General features: G+C 43.5%; 1 protein-coding gene across 1 annotated transcript in view; it reads right to left on the bottom strand.

The window, feature by feature from the left end:
• Positions 1-213: 213 nt before the first annotated feature.
• T265_09212 (hypothetical protein) overlaps positions 214-13718 on the bottom strand; it is a gene marked incomplete at both ends in the record, with an annotated part of 26449 nt that continues 12944 nt past the window's right edge. The window contains 8 exons of the mRNA XM_009175225.1: positions 214-371; positions 2095-2181; positions 4347-4487; positions 4723-4859; positions 7035-7193; positions 7822-8200; positions 11912-12032; positions 12975-13081. Of these exons, the coding sequence (XP_009173489.1) occupies positions 291-371; positions 2095-2181; positions 4347-4487; positions 4723-4859; positions 7035-7193; positions 7822-8200; positions 11912-12032; positions 12975-13081 (1212 nt within the window). The remainder of the gene's footprint in view (positions 372-2094; positions 2182-4346; positions 4488-4722; positions 4860-7034; positions 7194-7821; positions 8201-11911; positions 12033-12974; positions 13082-13718) is intronic.

Genomic DNA, 13718 nt, shown 5'->3' with positions numbered 1-13718 from the left:
TATTGGGACTACTTCTCCGAAATAAATGAGCTCACCAGAGTAAGACTCATCAGAAATCAGTTTCTCTCATGCAGCTTACTTCCGCCAGCGGCTTTTGTAAGAGTATTTTCGAAGACCTATGGACAGGTGTCCAGATGAGACCAACAGACAGGAATTATACCGGATATCAGTCGCACAAAAGAAACACAAAAATACCAAATCTCATGTATTCCGGTGATTTGGTCGAGAGCACAGTCTTTGGGTGTAATTAGTACGGTTTATATACAATAATTTGAGCAGTGAAAATGATATCAAGCAGGTTCAAATGGGGGCACGTTGACGAAAGTTGTGAACAGTGGTCCCGAGCAGCTCTCCGAGCTGAGTAGATGGATCTGAAAATTAAACCAAATAAAAAGTAAACCGATTCAATAATTATTCCAGAATAAATTCAACATGATCACTCGCAAACCCGCGTAATTTGCGTCCGGTAGGAATCAGGACGTCAGTTTGAGTTGGTGGTCCGGTGGTGCGTTTTTACAGACGTTTCATCATCATTTGAAGCAATATCCGATTTATGGCGTCGGAATGATATGTCGCGCTGATGACTGAGCACGTTAACCAACGAGCCGCATACCGACTGCCGGCTTACAAAGTTTAGAGTGCAATACAGCACTGGTGCAAGATCGGGTGGGATCAAACATCATGTTTGCGGAACAGTCAATCTTCACTTCTCTTCAACTTTCTTATCCCTGTGCTGTTTGTACTTTCTGTCCCCACCTCCAAAAGCCCGGGAGTCAAAATGCACTTGGGATGTTCCCTCACAGACCTTGGGTATGCAGATGATGTTGGGCATGCGCTTCACACCTGCAAAGTGTGAAAAGCTGTTGCAAGGCGAAGTGGGATCAAACCCCAACTTCATGCCTGCAGACGACCCAGTCGATGTGGTAGATAAATTTACTTACAGTTTTTGGTAGAAAGAACTCCCTAGCGATGGATAAGCAACCTAGGTCGCGCTGGTTAGGGAGCGTACATTGCAAGCCAGCGTATTGTTCGCCTCGTAGCGGTTATTCCGCCCAGACGTGTACTGAGTGGAAGGGACCAAGAGCTATATCGTCCATAACCTAAAAGCATGAAAGCCCTAACCAGCTGGTAACTTTCTGTATGGGTATCCAGCGGCATAATCCAACATGGTTAAAGATATTGACAGACATGAGTGAATCATACAGTTACTGATGCATCTGCAATAAGGATATAACTTTCAGTGCGTAGCTGCCCAGTTTCCAGTCCCTTTAAATAAACTGAGTGATTCAACAAGAACTAACAGTTTTGGTATTGCTTCCCACGTCTGTCTATATCCTCTCCACTCTTCCATCAACCGATGGATGAAACAGTAGCAGCAAGAACACATTCGTGCATTCTAAAAATCCCGCAACTACCAGCAACCAATCAAAAACTGTCCACCAGGTTTCAAAGTCACCTGACTGAGAAGGCCTGACAGTTGGTTCAGTCGTTCGATGTAACCGCGACATTTGCGGGGTAGTCGGTATCGGGCAACACCAATCACATCATGTTCATAAATGGAAGTTCCTGTGCTCAGCGTGCGCTCTTGGAGCAGTGGTAACACGCTCGCCTGGCACGTCAGTTGTCTGGGGTTCGAACCCCGGCACGGTTATTGGATATGCACTGCTAATGAGCTCGAATAAGAGCGAAACTCGAGTCCACTTTCGTGTGTACTCACCAGAATAATTACGCAGACACGAGTGATGTGAACGTGAATATCCTTGGTATATGGATAAATTGAAATGACTGGAGCGGCGCAGCCTGATTTGTGAGGCGATCAGATTTCGTTAGGTAGATACATGCACTTGGTTCCTTTGAGAAGAAATAATACAAGAATATCATTTCGAATGGATTGTAACTTCTCTACAGGAATACCCCTACATTCAATATTTGGTGGACGAAAACTCAGCTGTACGTTTGAGCATTCGAAATCTTTTGTCTGCGTAGCTGTTACTTTTCTAATCAGGCTAAGCGAATACTTTGCACACCGTAAACGAAGTGAATTTTCCCCGAATGCATTTAAGAGAGTTTTTACCACTGACTAATAGGGCTTACCTTGATTTTGTCCGAAATCCTGGTGTCTTTCAGGGCAGTGATTGACGAAACAAGTTTGTACGTCATATTGGGAACAAGCAAAGGGAGCTGAATCAGTAAAACATAGAGAGAGAGAAAATGTATTAGGCTTTGATGGCCCAGTGACAGACGGAAACCAATTTGGTGGGGAATCGGTCAATTTAGGTAGAGGGTGAAAGAGATTCTATTAGGTTACAGGTGATAGAGGTAAACCCGGCTTCACAAACTCTCTCAGAGAACACTGACTAGGCTTTGTTTGGAGTATGGGCTCATATGAGGTAAGAGGGTTATTCACTCATCAGCTCTTACGGTGAACAACCTACACCTGACAAACTCGTCAGGTAACACGAATCATTCACACATACTCGGTCATGGTTCACGAAGATTATAGTCGGGGACTTTTCATTGGAGAAGTTATCCATCGTGGAGTTAGCCAGTACGGGACCACATGATATGGTTTCCGTGATTGAAGAACGAGTGTCACCAGGTTTTAAGTGCCAGTCACTCGCACTGCCGATCAGGTGCTCTTGGTCGAGCGGTACATACTACAAGCCAGGAAAGTCATGGATTTAAAATTCCGCCGAGTTTCGTGAGATTCGCACGACTGACTATTCCAAATAAGAATAAAACGACTATACGGTACTTCTAGGCTTTTCAGCATAAACTGGCCTTAAATACGGGACGAAACCTCCAAGTAACTGGCTTCTTGTTGGCTAGATATGAACTACTGAATTCCGAATTCAGTGGCCGAATATATGAACCGTTGCTTTGCTATCCTCAGTTTGTTTACGGCAGATTTTGGCGTTTTTTTGTAGTCGAGAATTCGTCATGCACTTTAGTCAGCATGTTAGAATTGTACTTCAGTTTTATTTGCGAATTGCAACCGCTACTAACCTGACTATCCACGATTAAAATATCTCACATCATTCCTCGACCCCAGGTGCAAAGTTCAAATCAAAAATGCAGAACATTGACACTGCATTCGGTTGAACAGATTCGGTTTCCCACCACTTTCATAGCTAGCTTCAATAAGCATTTGTTTTGAGACATTACTTGCCGCAGATTACTCACACAGCCTGGTCAAACTATTCATTCAAGGGGTCATTCAATTCAACTGTAGAATTTCTTAGGGGTTGCATATTCCATCCAAAAGGGGGAAATGCACGAAGCCACTATCCAGTTGAAGGCTCTCGTGGGCGCTGAAACAGGATCTCTGTTTTAGAGAAAACACTGTTCTAATCTGTGCGTTCAAGACAAACAACTTAAACGAATAGAATTTCTGTGTCGATCGGGTCAGCTGGCTACAGTCGTTTTCTCAAGACTTTCGTGTGAAATCCGAATAAAGTAGTGTAAATTCTATCAGCCACTTTTCTTGAAGGGGAAGCCTTAACTACAAACAATGAAAGTTTCTAACCTGGGCCAAAGGGAGAATCATCATGAGTATGGATCACAAATGTAATAAAACGTTGAGCATCCCTAAGAGCGGTTATAACTTTCCCGTCCGGTTTTAGCAAATTAGCGATATTTAAAAGTCCTGATATCGTTGTTAGCTGTAATAACCGCGTAAGTGCCGTACATTGGTTGTAGCTGCCACAGTTTCGTCCACCGATGATTCGGGAAGGTGGGGTAGGTAGCTGCGCATTGGAGGCGGGTCGTAAATACAGCACTGTAGGTAGGCTGTTAAGTGGGGGGTTGGGTTGGGAAGGGGGCTGTGCATTGTAGGTAATAGCTTGGGTGCATGAACGCCATTGAGGGTGCGACTGGGCCATGTCTGACAATGTCTCTAACCATTGATGTGGCCCGTCTCGGGTCCCCGTCCAGGAAGATTGCAATGACCAGCGCAACTGGGTTTGCTGGTAGTGGCTTTTATACTTCACTGCCAAGTCATTGTTCGACCACCTCTTGCTCTCTTCCACTCTTCACGTGGTTGTGCGAAAAGAGCCCTTCGAGGAAATCGGTCGACTGGCATATGCAGCACATAGCCAAGCTAGCACATTCTGGAAAGAATTCCAGATGGCCTAGTCATCTTCATCGCAGTGACAGGGATAACTACGGATAAAACGGAGCATACTTTGCGAAACTTCAAAATTCAACAGATGCTGCACTAAGCTCACGAACTATAAGGCTGCTCTGTAAAATGGGCGTCCCTTCCACTCACAGTTACTCACCACATGAATCGCTCATTCATGTCTGACGAAACTAAACGAGAAATATGATTTTGCTAGTTAACATACCACCATCATGGAAGGCCTGATCTGATACACGGTTTCATCAAAGTGTAAGACAATTTTGAACTTTGGGAATCCGACATCGTCTTCGCTGAGAGTTCGAATAACCTCCATGGAAAGGACAAAAGTTGGTCCCAAGCCAAGAATCTATGAAACAGGAAAAAGTAAACAGTACGAAAGGAGACTGCTTCAACAAGGGAGAGCTTATACGTTGAACTGAGGAAACTACACGTCGTAAAGGTCATCACTGTGCCCCGACATCGGTAAGAAACATCGAGCTTGGTCTTAAATCCGACTAATGATTTCCACTGGCTACCAGAAATAACCTGTCTTTTTTTGCAAACCCCAAACTATTGGTCAACAACAGATGTGGTACGCTTACCTGTGAATTCAGCCTCAATTTCTGTTTTGCTCCCGGCATCGCCATCGGCCCGGCTCGTGTTTCGAGAAGTTCCAGAAATGTTTTGGCTACCGTGTGTTTCAGGGAGGTCAGATCGCGCACGAACTTTCGATGCATTTCTAAACAGAAAATAATATAAGCGATCTTTGAAAATTGCCATAAAAACGAAAAAAGAGGGCTGAAAAGGGGTACGGAAACAAGCAAGAGGCGCCTGCTACGTTCGCGAGCATCACTACTCGTTGGTACTCGTGAGCTTTTTCAGTTCGGACTCCAAGGCCTAGGGTAGCCCTAAACCGGTGTTTGGAATAACATTTCATCTGGGTCACCCGTTGTCAGCTGATCCGCTAAAATATCTCGACAAGGAAGCCTAGTTATTGAGTATGAAGTGATTGCAAAAAACTTGAATTTTTAAAAGGAGACTGCCTTCTAGATTGGAGATTTCTGTGCTTGACTAGAAATATGTCTGTCGTTGACGTTTATTGAAGGTGCACAAACTTCTTTTTTTTCCTGAAGCACACTGTACCCAGCTCATCCACTTGCGTGTTTTTGTTTTCCGGTAACTAAAGAACCTTTCAAAACAAACAGTTGTACCACATTTGCGAATGAAGAGGCATCGGTCGAATTGAGGCTACAACTGAATTGCTTAGAGTATGTTGAAACCGTTCACTTCAACCGTAGAATATCCTCTAAAATTAAACTAAACGTATGTGTTTGACGCCAGCAATAGATATTCATTTACGTCATAACGAAAGAGTGATGCCGGCATTATATCCACCGGCATTCACGCTTTGTGTGAGAAAAACAAAATACTACACTGACCGCCCGGTAAGTATGGTTACAAAGGAATTTCTCCAAGTGTGGCGTGATTTCATATCTCAGGGCTAGTGTTGGCAGTGCTGAAATGCAATGATTCAAGAAGCTGCCGACTGCAATATATTCACAGTTTTAATTCCAAACATAGAAATGAAGAAAGCACTGCTCAAGTCCTGTGAACGTATCAGATGAGTTTTGCTGGACTTGGTCGAATGCTTTACTAGAGTAGAAAGTCACAGCTTGGCTAGATTCCAGAGGATCGGCTGTTTGACGAGAAGGTTTTTGTGCAAACTCTTGCGGAGCGGAAAATCTCAGACCAGTGGACACAGTCACAATGAAAAGAGTCACTTCTCTGGTTGTTGACCATAGACTGAGCTTGTTGGTCGGCTGGACTGTAACACCTTTTTCGTGCCCAGCTACCACACCACCCAAAAGGAGCACGAGGGCTGGGATTCCGCCAGGTTTCCCAGGCATAGATGAGAAGAGTCAAGAGGCAGAGGTTTGTTTCAAAACACTGACCATAGACTGAGCTTGTTGGTCGGCTAGACTGTAACACCCTTTTCGTGCCCAGCTACCACGCCACCCAAAGGGAGTACGAGGGCTGGGATTCCCCCAGGTTGCCCAAGCATGGATGAGGGAAGTCAAGAGGCAGAGGTTTGTTTCAAAACACGAGTCTTCCAGTTTGTGATATTCGCGCTCTAACCACTGAGCCTTCCCGCTTCCAAGATGACGGCATCAGGAACTACGGGCAAAAACGTCAGCCGTTAGGTTGCAATCCATCATTCAACAGGGGAAAAACCGGAGTATTTCAAGCCTCTTTGTTATTCGTTCAGGGCTGGTTACCGGTAAGGATGTTGACACAATCAATCTGTTAGCTCAGGATTAATGAATATTGAACTGTCGTGAATCGTGATTTGAAATTCTCCAGCTTCATCATAGTAAAACAGCATGATTGGTTTAGACGTTCACGTGACCTAAGTCAGTAAGCCTATCTAGCTTGGTCAAGTCCGAAGGCGCTCTCTGACGTCCCTCGGTAGTCTAGCATATAATTGAATGGGATCAGAGGTTAGACCTTCATATGGCCTCCTACATCGGTGACGGTAATGTCTGTAGGTGCGAAATTCCTCAAGGCTGGCGAAAACGCCGCTACACGATGTTCCGTTCTGCATATCGTTTCTTTATGAAAAGGGAAAGCTGAAAAATTATGCAGCTAAGTTTGCTTTCTCATAGCTAAGGTTCCATTTTTTGGGACTAAGCATCAAAGATTTGCTGTGCTTGTTGCGCCTTCGATTTTTCAGCTCGATGGCGAGGAAAACAAGCTGCTAGTTAACGCACAAGGAAGTTTTAGCCTGTGCTACCGTTGGACAGTTATTTCACGTGCCTTGACTAAGAGAAAAGTCAACTGAAGAATCTCAAAATTAATAGGTGGCGTAAATCGATAGAAATCCAGTAAACCTTCAGAAGAAAAGGACAGAACGAACCTGGAGCGTTGTGTTTCTCACGAGCAGCTAACTCCATGAATGCTTTCGACCGTTTTGGAATTTGCAATCGAGGAATAACCGGCGACGAACTTCCATTCGGCACATCCGTTGGGGAGAATTTCGCCGAACGTTTCACGAGAAGAATTAACATAGCCCCATCTGGAAAGAACCAATAAAGCCCCCACAATTTAAAAAAGATTTTAAACTTTATCTTTTGAACAATTAGTTGATCGTAATGAGTTATCTGCCGATAAAGAGACGATAAAGAGACGGTAAACGACATCGTTTGGATTGGTTTAGGGCGGATTCTGAACCATTTTATTTAACACAGAAGTCCGTCGTTGGTTCGGCAACACTGTATTTTACTTCAAGACAGGTGACAGCACATGGAAATGTTGTCAGTTTCATAATTCTCCTTAATTGATTGAATGCATATTTGTCTCAGTGCTGCTTTTGTCACGCAATGTCCACGAGCTCAACCAATCAAGCTTCAAGGTCATTGCTGTTCAATTGTGCCATTTGAGCGATGGCATGCAGATCCTTGTTTCATTGGTGGATACGAAAGTTACAACTGCCTACATGAATGTCAAAAAAACTACGCATGCATTGCAATGAAATCGAAAATCTCTCTAATCACTATTCTTCTAGGAGTTACGGGGATTTTGGGTATGCCAGATTAGTCAAATTGGGAACAAAGTACTCAGAAACCTGAGACTGAAGAGGGGCGTTTGATCGTTTGACCTTAACCTGAGGATAGTACCAAATTCCATTCATTCAAGCAAATTACTTTGGGTGATGAGTGCCAAAGATCCCGATTCCCGCTCGAACGACCCAAAGCGACAGGCCACAACCGGGTCAATTTTCGATTCCAACCAATTGAGATTTTTCCATTTGGGTCCAACGGATTTCACTTCACTGGTGTTCGCGCCCATCTGCGCTTCCGAATCCGTCTTTTCCACATCCTTCTGCGGATTTCCCCGGTTCATTTCTCCAGATGTAACTTGAGTCCATGTAAGAATGACGTCACACAACTGCTTATCGCGGTAAAGACGTACAGTGCCGTCCGTGAGCGAGACCACATAACCATCAAAAGAATGTGATGGTAGAACCAAAGACGTGATGGCCAAAATTGGTGAGGGCTGACGAATAGACCATAGCAAACGACCCTGAATGGGGAAGAAATGGGATATCGTCTGACTCCCGTTCACACTATGGGTTGCATGAAATCCAACAAGATAGGGGACATACACGAAGTCCGCAACTATATGCAATGTGTATCCACGTGGTGAGGTGGAAAAATAACAAGGTCTGAAAATGAAGGGATTCCTGGAGGGGTACAAGACAAATATTTACTTTTAAGTAACAGTCTCCATCATTGCATACATAAAAGCTATTACCACTCACGCGAGCGCCTACTAAAGGTGATTTCGGCCAACTCTTACAAACACTTCTCGCCACTGTATTCAGCTGAAAAGAAATGGAACAAAACTGCGAGCATAAACTCTTTTACTACATATCATGCGAAAAAATTGTTCATTGAGCTGACATCATAACTGAGGCAGGTGTGAAACGTCGTGTCGCGTGCCAAGTAAGCCTTGTTCATGCTGATCCGTAAATACAACGTTGTGTTCCAACAAAGGAGAATGGTTCCAAAGAAATCACATTACTTCAGGTAGAACGTTCCCCATTCCACGCAGGTAGATCTCTCTATCATATCTATTCAAGTCAATCAACAGTGGGATTTAGTTAGTAGAACTGTTGATTCCTGGGAATCGATCAGTGGTTATTTTTCCCATTTGTTCTGACTGCTCATGAGTAGCATCGTGTAGGCCCTTGTTGCCCTTTCCCCGGGTTTTTGTCACCACCAAGGGCTTGCTTAGCCTCTAATCACTACTGTCGATATTTTGTCGTGGGCTATCCACTGCGACAACTCAACTTTTGGGGAAGTCTTCTATTTGTGTTGCACCTCACTTGACGATGTTGGAAATTGTTTTAAACGGGAATGAACGTGCATTTCAAGTTTGATTCGTAGGGCTTGCTGGCTGTCACGTTGTCAGCTAAAAACTGCGTATAGTTACAGTTTCCCTTTGATTTGGAAATAACTTCCGGAAGTAATATCTGCCTTTCGCACCGGTATCCCTGTATACTGTCCATTTACACTGTCCAACTGCACGTATCCGTGTTTGTCATTCATTACTTACTCGTCTTTTGCTTTCAGAAATCTCTGCGCCTCATGACCACTTCTTACACTCCCACCAATTGTGCTGTTGCTGATTGTGCTCCTCGTGTAATTTATTGATCACTTTGTTTGCTCTTTTGTATATACTTTGCACCGACAAAGTATAGGTTCGTGCTCATGGGCATGCAGTCATTGAACACTGAACCCAGGAAGAGACACTGAAAGTTGTAAGGCGTTTTACGTATCTTGAAAGTTGTGTTAGTTCCGACTTCAGTATGACAGGCTAGGCTGCTGCAGGAATTTGCAAGGCTCCGGTCGCATAGCTAATTTGAGACACCTATGGCGTCAAAGTGGTTTATCCCTGAATCTTAAGGGATGTGTATTCAGGCTACAGGACGGGCTGTTTTGTTGTATGGCTGTGAGACATCGTCATAATCAAAGATAGCAACATTCATTTTGACACTAATGCCTCACTGCCATCCAAAGGCGACCCGGCTGATGAAACAGCGTGATGGTTGATGTGGCATGAGAGTATTGTTAGCTGTAAATACATTAGTTGTCCTAGGGCTATGATTCTGTCTAGTTGCCTACACCTAGACAGGAGCACGATTTAGGTCCCCGATCATGGCCTTTGATTCAAGAGTCTTACCTGGAAGCCTTGACTGGAAATGCTATTGCATTACCATTTCCATAGAACAATATGCTCTACATATGTTCCAGCCCCAACCTGGAGAGCCTAGGAGACTATTTTAGTCAGATTTCTATCCATTCACTAGCCTGGTATAACAGTCTCTGTGAGTACTGCGCGAGCAAATCCCAACATAGCTCAATGGGTCGCCTGGGTACACAAACCGTCATACCACGGTAAGGCCCAGACGGCAAAACTGAGACGTCTTTAGGAGAACAACGACTGTTGTCTCAGAGTACTTTTATCCTCGCGTAAAATCCCTAATAGATTTTTCAGGTAAATACTTCAGTGATTTTGCAGTTATGCCAATACTATCTGGTGCACTGACGTTCAAATATCATTTCGCCAAATTGTTCCTCATGGAAAAATGCAAGCTGAGTAGGATGGTTATTGTTTTATTCACAAGATATGTGAGATGCCACACCACCAAAGATTATCCAATCTATTTTCTCCAATCCGGGCTCCTAGTCCCGACCTGTCGGTTTGTTAAAGACAGTTAAATACCAGGAACATTCTGGTTGTACTTTGATGAATCACGTAGCGGGCGTTTAGTACCTAAGTGATTTCGATATATATAACCCTCTGACAAAACTATAGAGTCACGATCATGCCGATAGGCTTAAAATTCCTCAGGCACAAACAACTTATCTAGTCACAATCAAACACCTGCCCACTTTATGCATTCAGATCCGATAACAGTGAGCAGTACAAAGAACGAGGCAAATTAGAGTACCGCCTAAACGAGTTGCATTCATCTAGCTATCTATTCGTTGGCACACCTAGACGATCCTAATCGTCGTCAATGATCGGGTTCCCCAGCGTCTTGGAATGGCGACCCATGTGGTCACCCAAAAAGTCCCGCATGCGTTTGCAGAAAGTGCCCTAAGGGGATAGCTGAAGATTTTGTGACCCACCATCCTCACTTGAAATCTAAACAGCTTCACTTCCAGAATTTTTACTTATAGGAGGGACTTTTGTGAAAGTTTGTATAATTTTAACAGCCCTGTTTCAGACCTATACAAAGGCCCAACCCACCACTCTCCTACTGGCACCGGCCCCACCCTCACTTCCTCAATGTAAACTTCCACGAGGAATTTTCAATACGGATACAGTGACTTGTAATGTGTTTTCGGGGCTGCTAAAACACAATATATATGCGCATTTTAGTCTGTATTCAAAACTTGCAATGAATTTTTCCAACGTTTCGGTCTTTTAGGTTTTTATAGTTTGCTGTACAATCTGAGAAGCAGCTGAATACGTAGTATGTTGAGGTAAGGATTTAATGAGACATTATAAAAAAAGCACTGAATGGGGTGTGCTGTTTCGAGAAGGGCGCAAAGAAATAAGACATGCTTTGGTACATACACAGATTCCTGGATCAACTTGGCTCTCTGTGTCTCTTCTTCTACACGTTGCTATTGGATGGCTAAGTTTGTAATCTTAAGACGCGCTAGTATATCTTTAAACAATGACCTCAACGATTTTGACAAGTGCTTCATCAACCTGAGGTCGAAGCTGGGATAACTTAATACGCCCATACCCACACCGGACACTGCTAAGGAGGGTAGCAAATGAGCACGAAGATGCCCGTCATGAAAGTGGACCTAAATCGGCTTGATATCTAGTCCACCTGTAGCGTCCATCAATGAAAACGAAACTGGATGACTATCTAGTGTGAGCCCCCGTCAGAGACAACCATACCTATGGCGGGGTATGTCACAAAAACATGGTTGCTACAACCGACTATACAACTGTGTATAACTATCTAGAACTATATATTTGTATATTACTGTACGTATACTATACTATACTACAAACACTGCTATACTATACGCATACTATATGACCATATGTAACATTTTGAGATCCCTTTCTCTGGCAACATAACTACATCAAATCAAATTTGTAAACCTCCACTAGCAAATACCAATGAGAGCCGAACTTCGCTAGCAAAATTTTCAAAAAAGTTAAGTGGCCGACCCTTACGCGGCATCCAGCAAACTGACTTACTGACAAAGAAAACGCTTTAATTGTTTGGTCCATGCAGGCGGTGACAATAGATTTCTCAGATCGAACCAAACCAATAAGTTGCGAACCCACGTCAATCCCGTCGGTGATGGTAGTTGTTGATCTGTTTCACGTATACAGAAAGAAGCAATGACTGTGAATTAAGGCTTTGCACCAGCTGCAAGAATACATTTTAACAAACTCCACTGGTACAGTACTTCAGGAAGCATTAATGCTTACAATTGGTCAAGCCACGGAAAGCACTATCGGGAATCTCAGAAACTGGCTACGGTGATAACAGGTTTGTCGGAGATTACTGGCAGTGTATAACTAACAAACTCTTGTGGGTTCCAAATCCAAACATGGTCAGTTCAGTAAACGCCAACACGTCTGACCCAATGATTACATTTGTCTTGACGACGTACTGAGCACGCTGAGTAATTTGTGCTCTACAAGAGCATTTGTGGTGCATGTTTGTCAGCCTACTTTTGAAGTTCGAGTAGTGAGAAGCAAGTGACGTTTTGTTGCATCTTGCAAATTGCTCCGTGCCTATACTTTCAATGCCGTAAGAATTATCAGCCTTGGGATATACACTTAATTTGAGCTTTTGTAGTTGATATGCGGAAACGTAGTTCGAATAGGCTGGAGCCGCCAAATCATAAAATTTGTTCGGTTGTGTATCATGGAGTGCAGTCGAAATCATCAAAGTATGTGGTTGTTTGGTCAATATCGCCTGCCAAGCATTTTTTCGCAAAAACACTGTTGTTTTCGGGGCTACGCTACATTCAGTGTAAGCAGAGAGGTGAACAATCTATAATCTAACGAAGGGATCTCGGAGTGATTATAAATTCCTGGCTACTGTCAATGCGACTCGCTCTCCAGGGTGGCGTCCGGGTGATCCCCGCGTGCATCGATGAGAACACTGCAAGATACGGCTGCAAAGCAGTGTTCATTTTCCATTTGCTTTCGTGCCCTAGATCAACAAAAGCCTTTTACAGAAATTATGGTCTTACGCAGTCGGGGTATCAGTTTGGAATAATTATGATGCTAACAACTCTCAGCTTACCGCCTTGCCTGATAAATGGTCGCATTTCGACAGGATACAACGATCCGATACTCCACATCAAACGAACCAGTTGCACAAAGGTGTACGGGAATTGCTGGTAGGACTATCTGGAAATAGAGTGACAATTTTAGCAAATTGGGATATTTTTATGCAGCTTCGATGTTAGGAGTATACAGGTTCACCACGTAACTGTGAGGACACATGAACCCAGATCGTGCCCAATGACCGAAGCTAAGGTGTGTGGAACGTTTACATAATACCACTGAATTTTTTGCCAGGTGAAGGATAATCTGATTGGTTAATTTTCCTTATCATTACAAACCCTGAGATCTTTTAAGTCAATACATGAAGGAATTCGCCGTCGAAAAATCAAAATTATTCGGATTAGATCTGGAGAATCTGCATGATTGGTATAAAACTTCATAAACAGCAGAATGAGAATTGTACCCTGAGTTCTGTTCAGCCCGTTGGTTATTTGCTACGCGTTCCACCAAGAACAAATTCACTGTAACTGGTCGGTGGGATGTGGAAGCTTTCAGTAGATGTTCAACATTGCAGCTGCTTGACCTCTCAGTTACTGGCTACTATTCCGTTGACTTACAGGGTATCTCATAATAGACGCAAAATTTAATTGAATAATTAAACATAGCCAAACAAAGGATAAAAATCTTCATTACCAGTAGCTACATAAAAAAGCTTTGTGTGCAGGGTTTCTTTTCACTTTTCTGTTTACTATAAATGTCA

The sequence above is a fragment of the Opisthorchis viverrini genome (genome assembly GCF_000715545.1).
Source record: "Opisthorchis viverrini unplaced genomic scaffold opera_v5_266, whole genome shotgun sequence".
NCBI classification, from domain to species: Eukaryota; Metazoa; Platyhelminthes; class Trematoda; order Opisthorchiida; family Opisthorchiidae; genus Opisthorchis; species Opisthorchis viverrini.
This window is presented reverse-complemented; position numbering and strand designations above follow the sequence as displayed.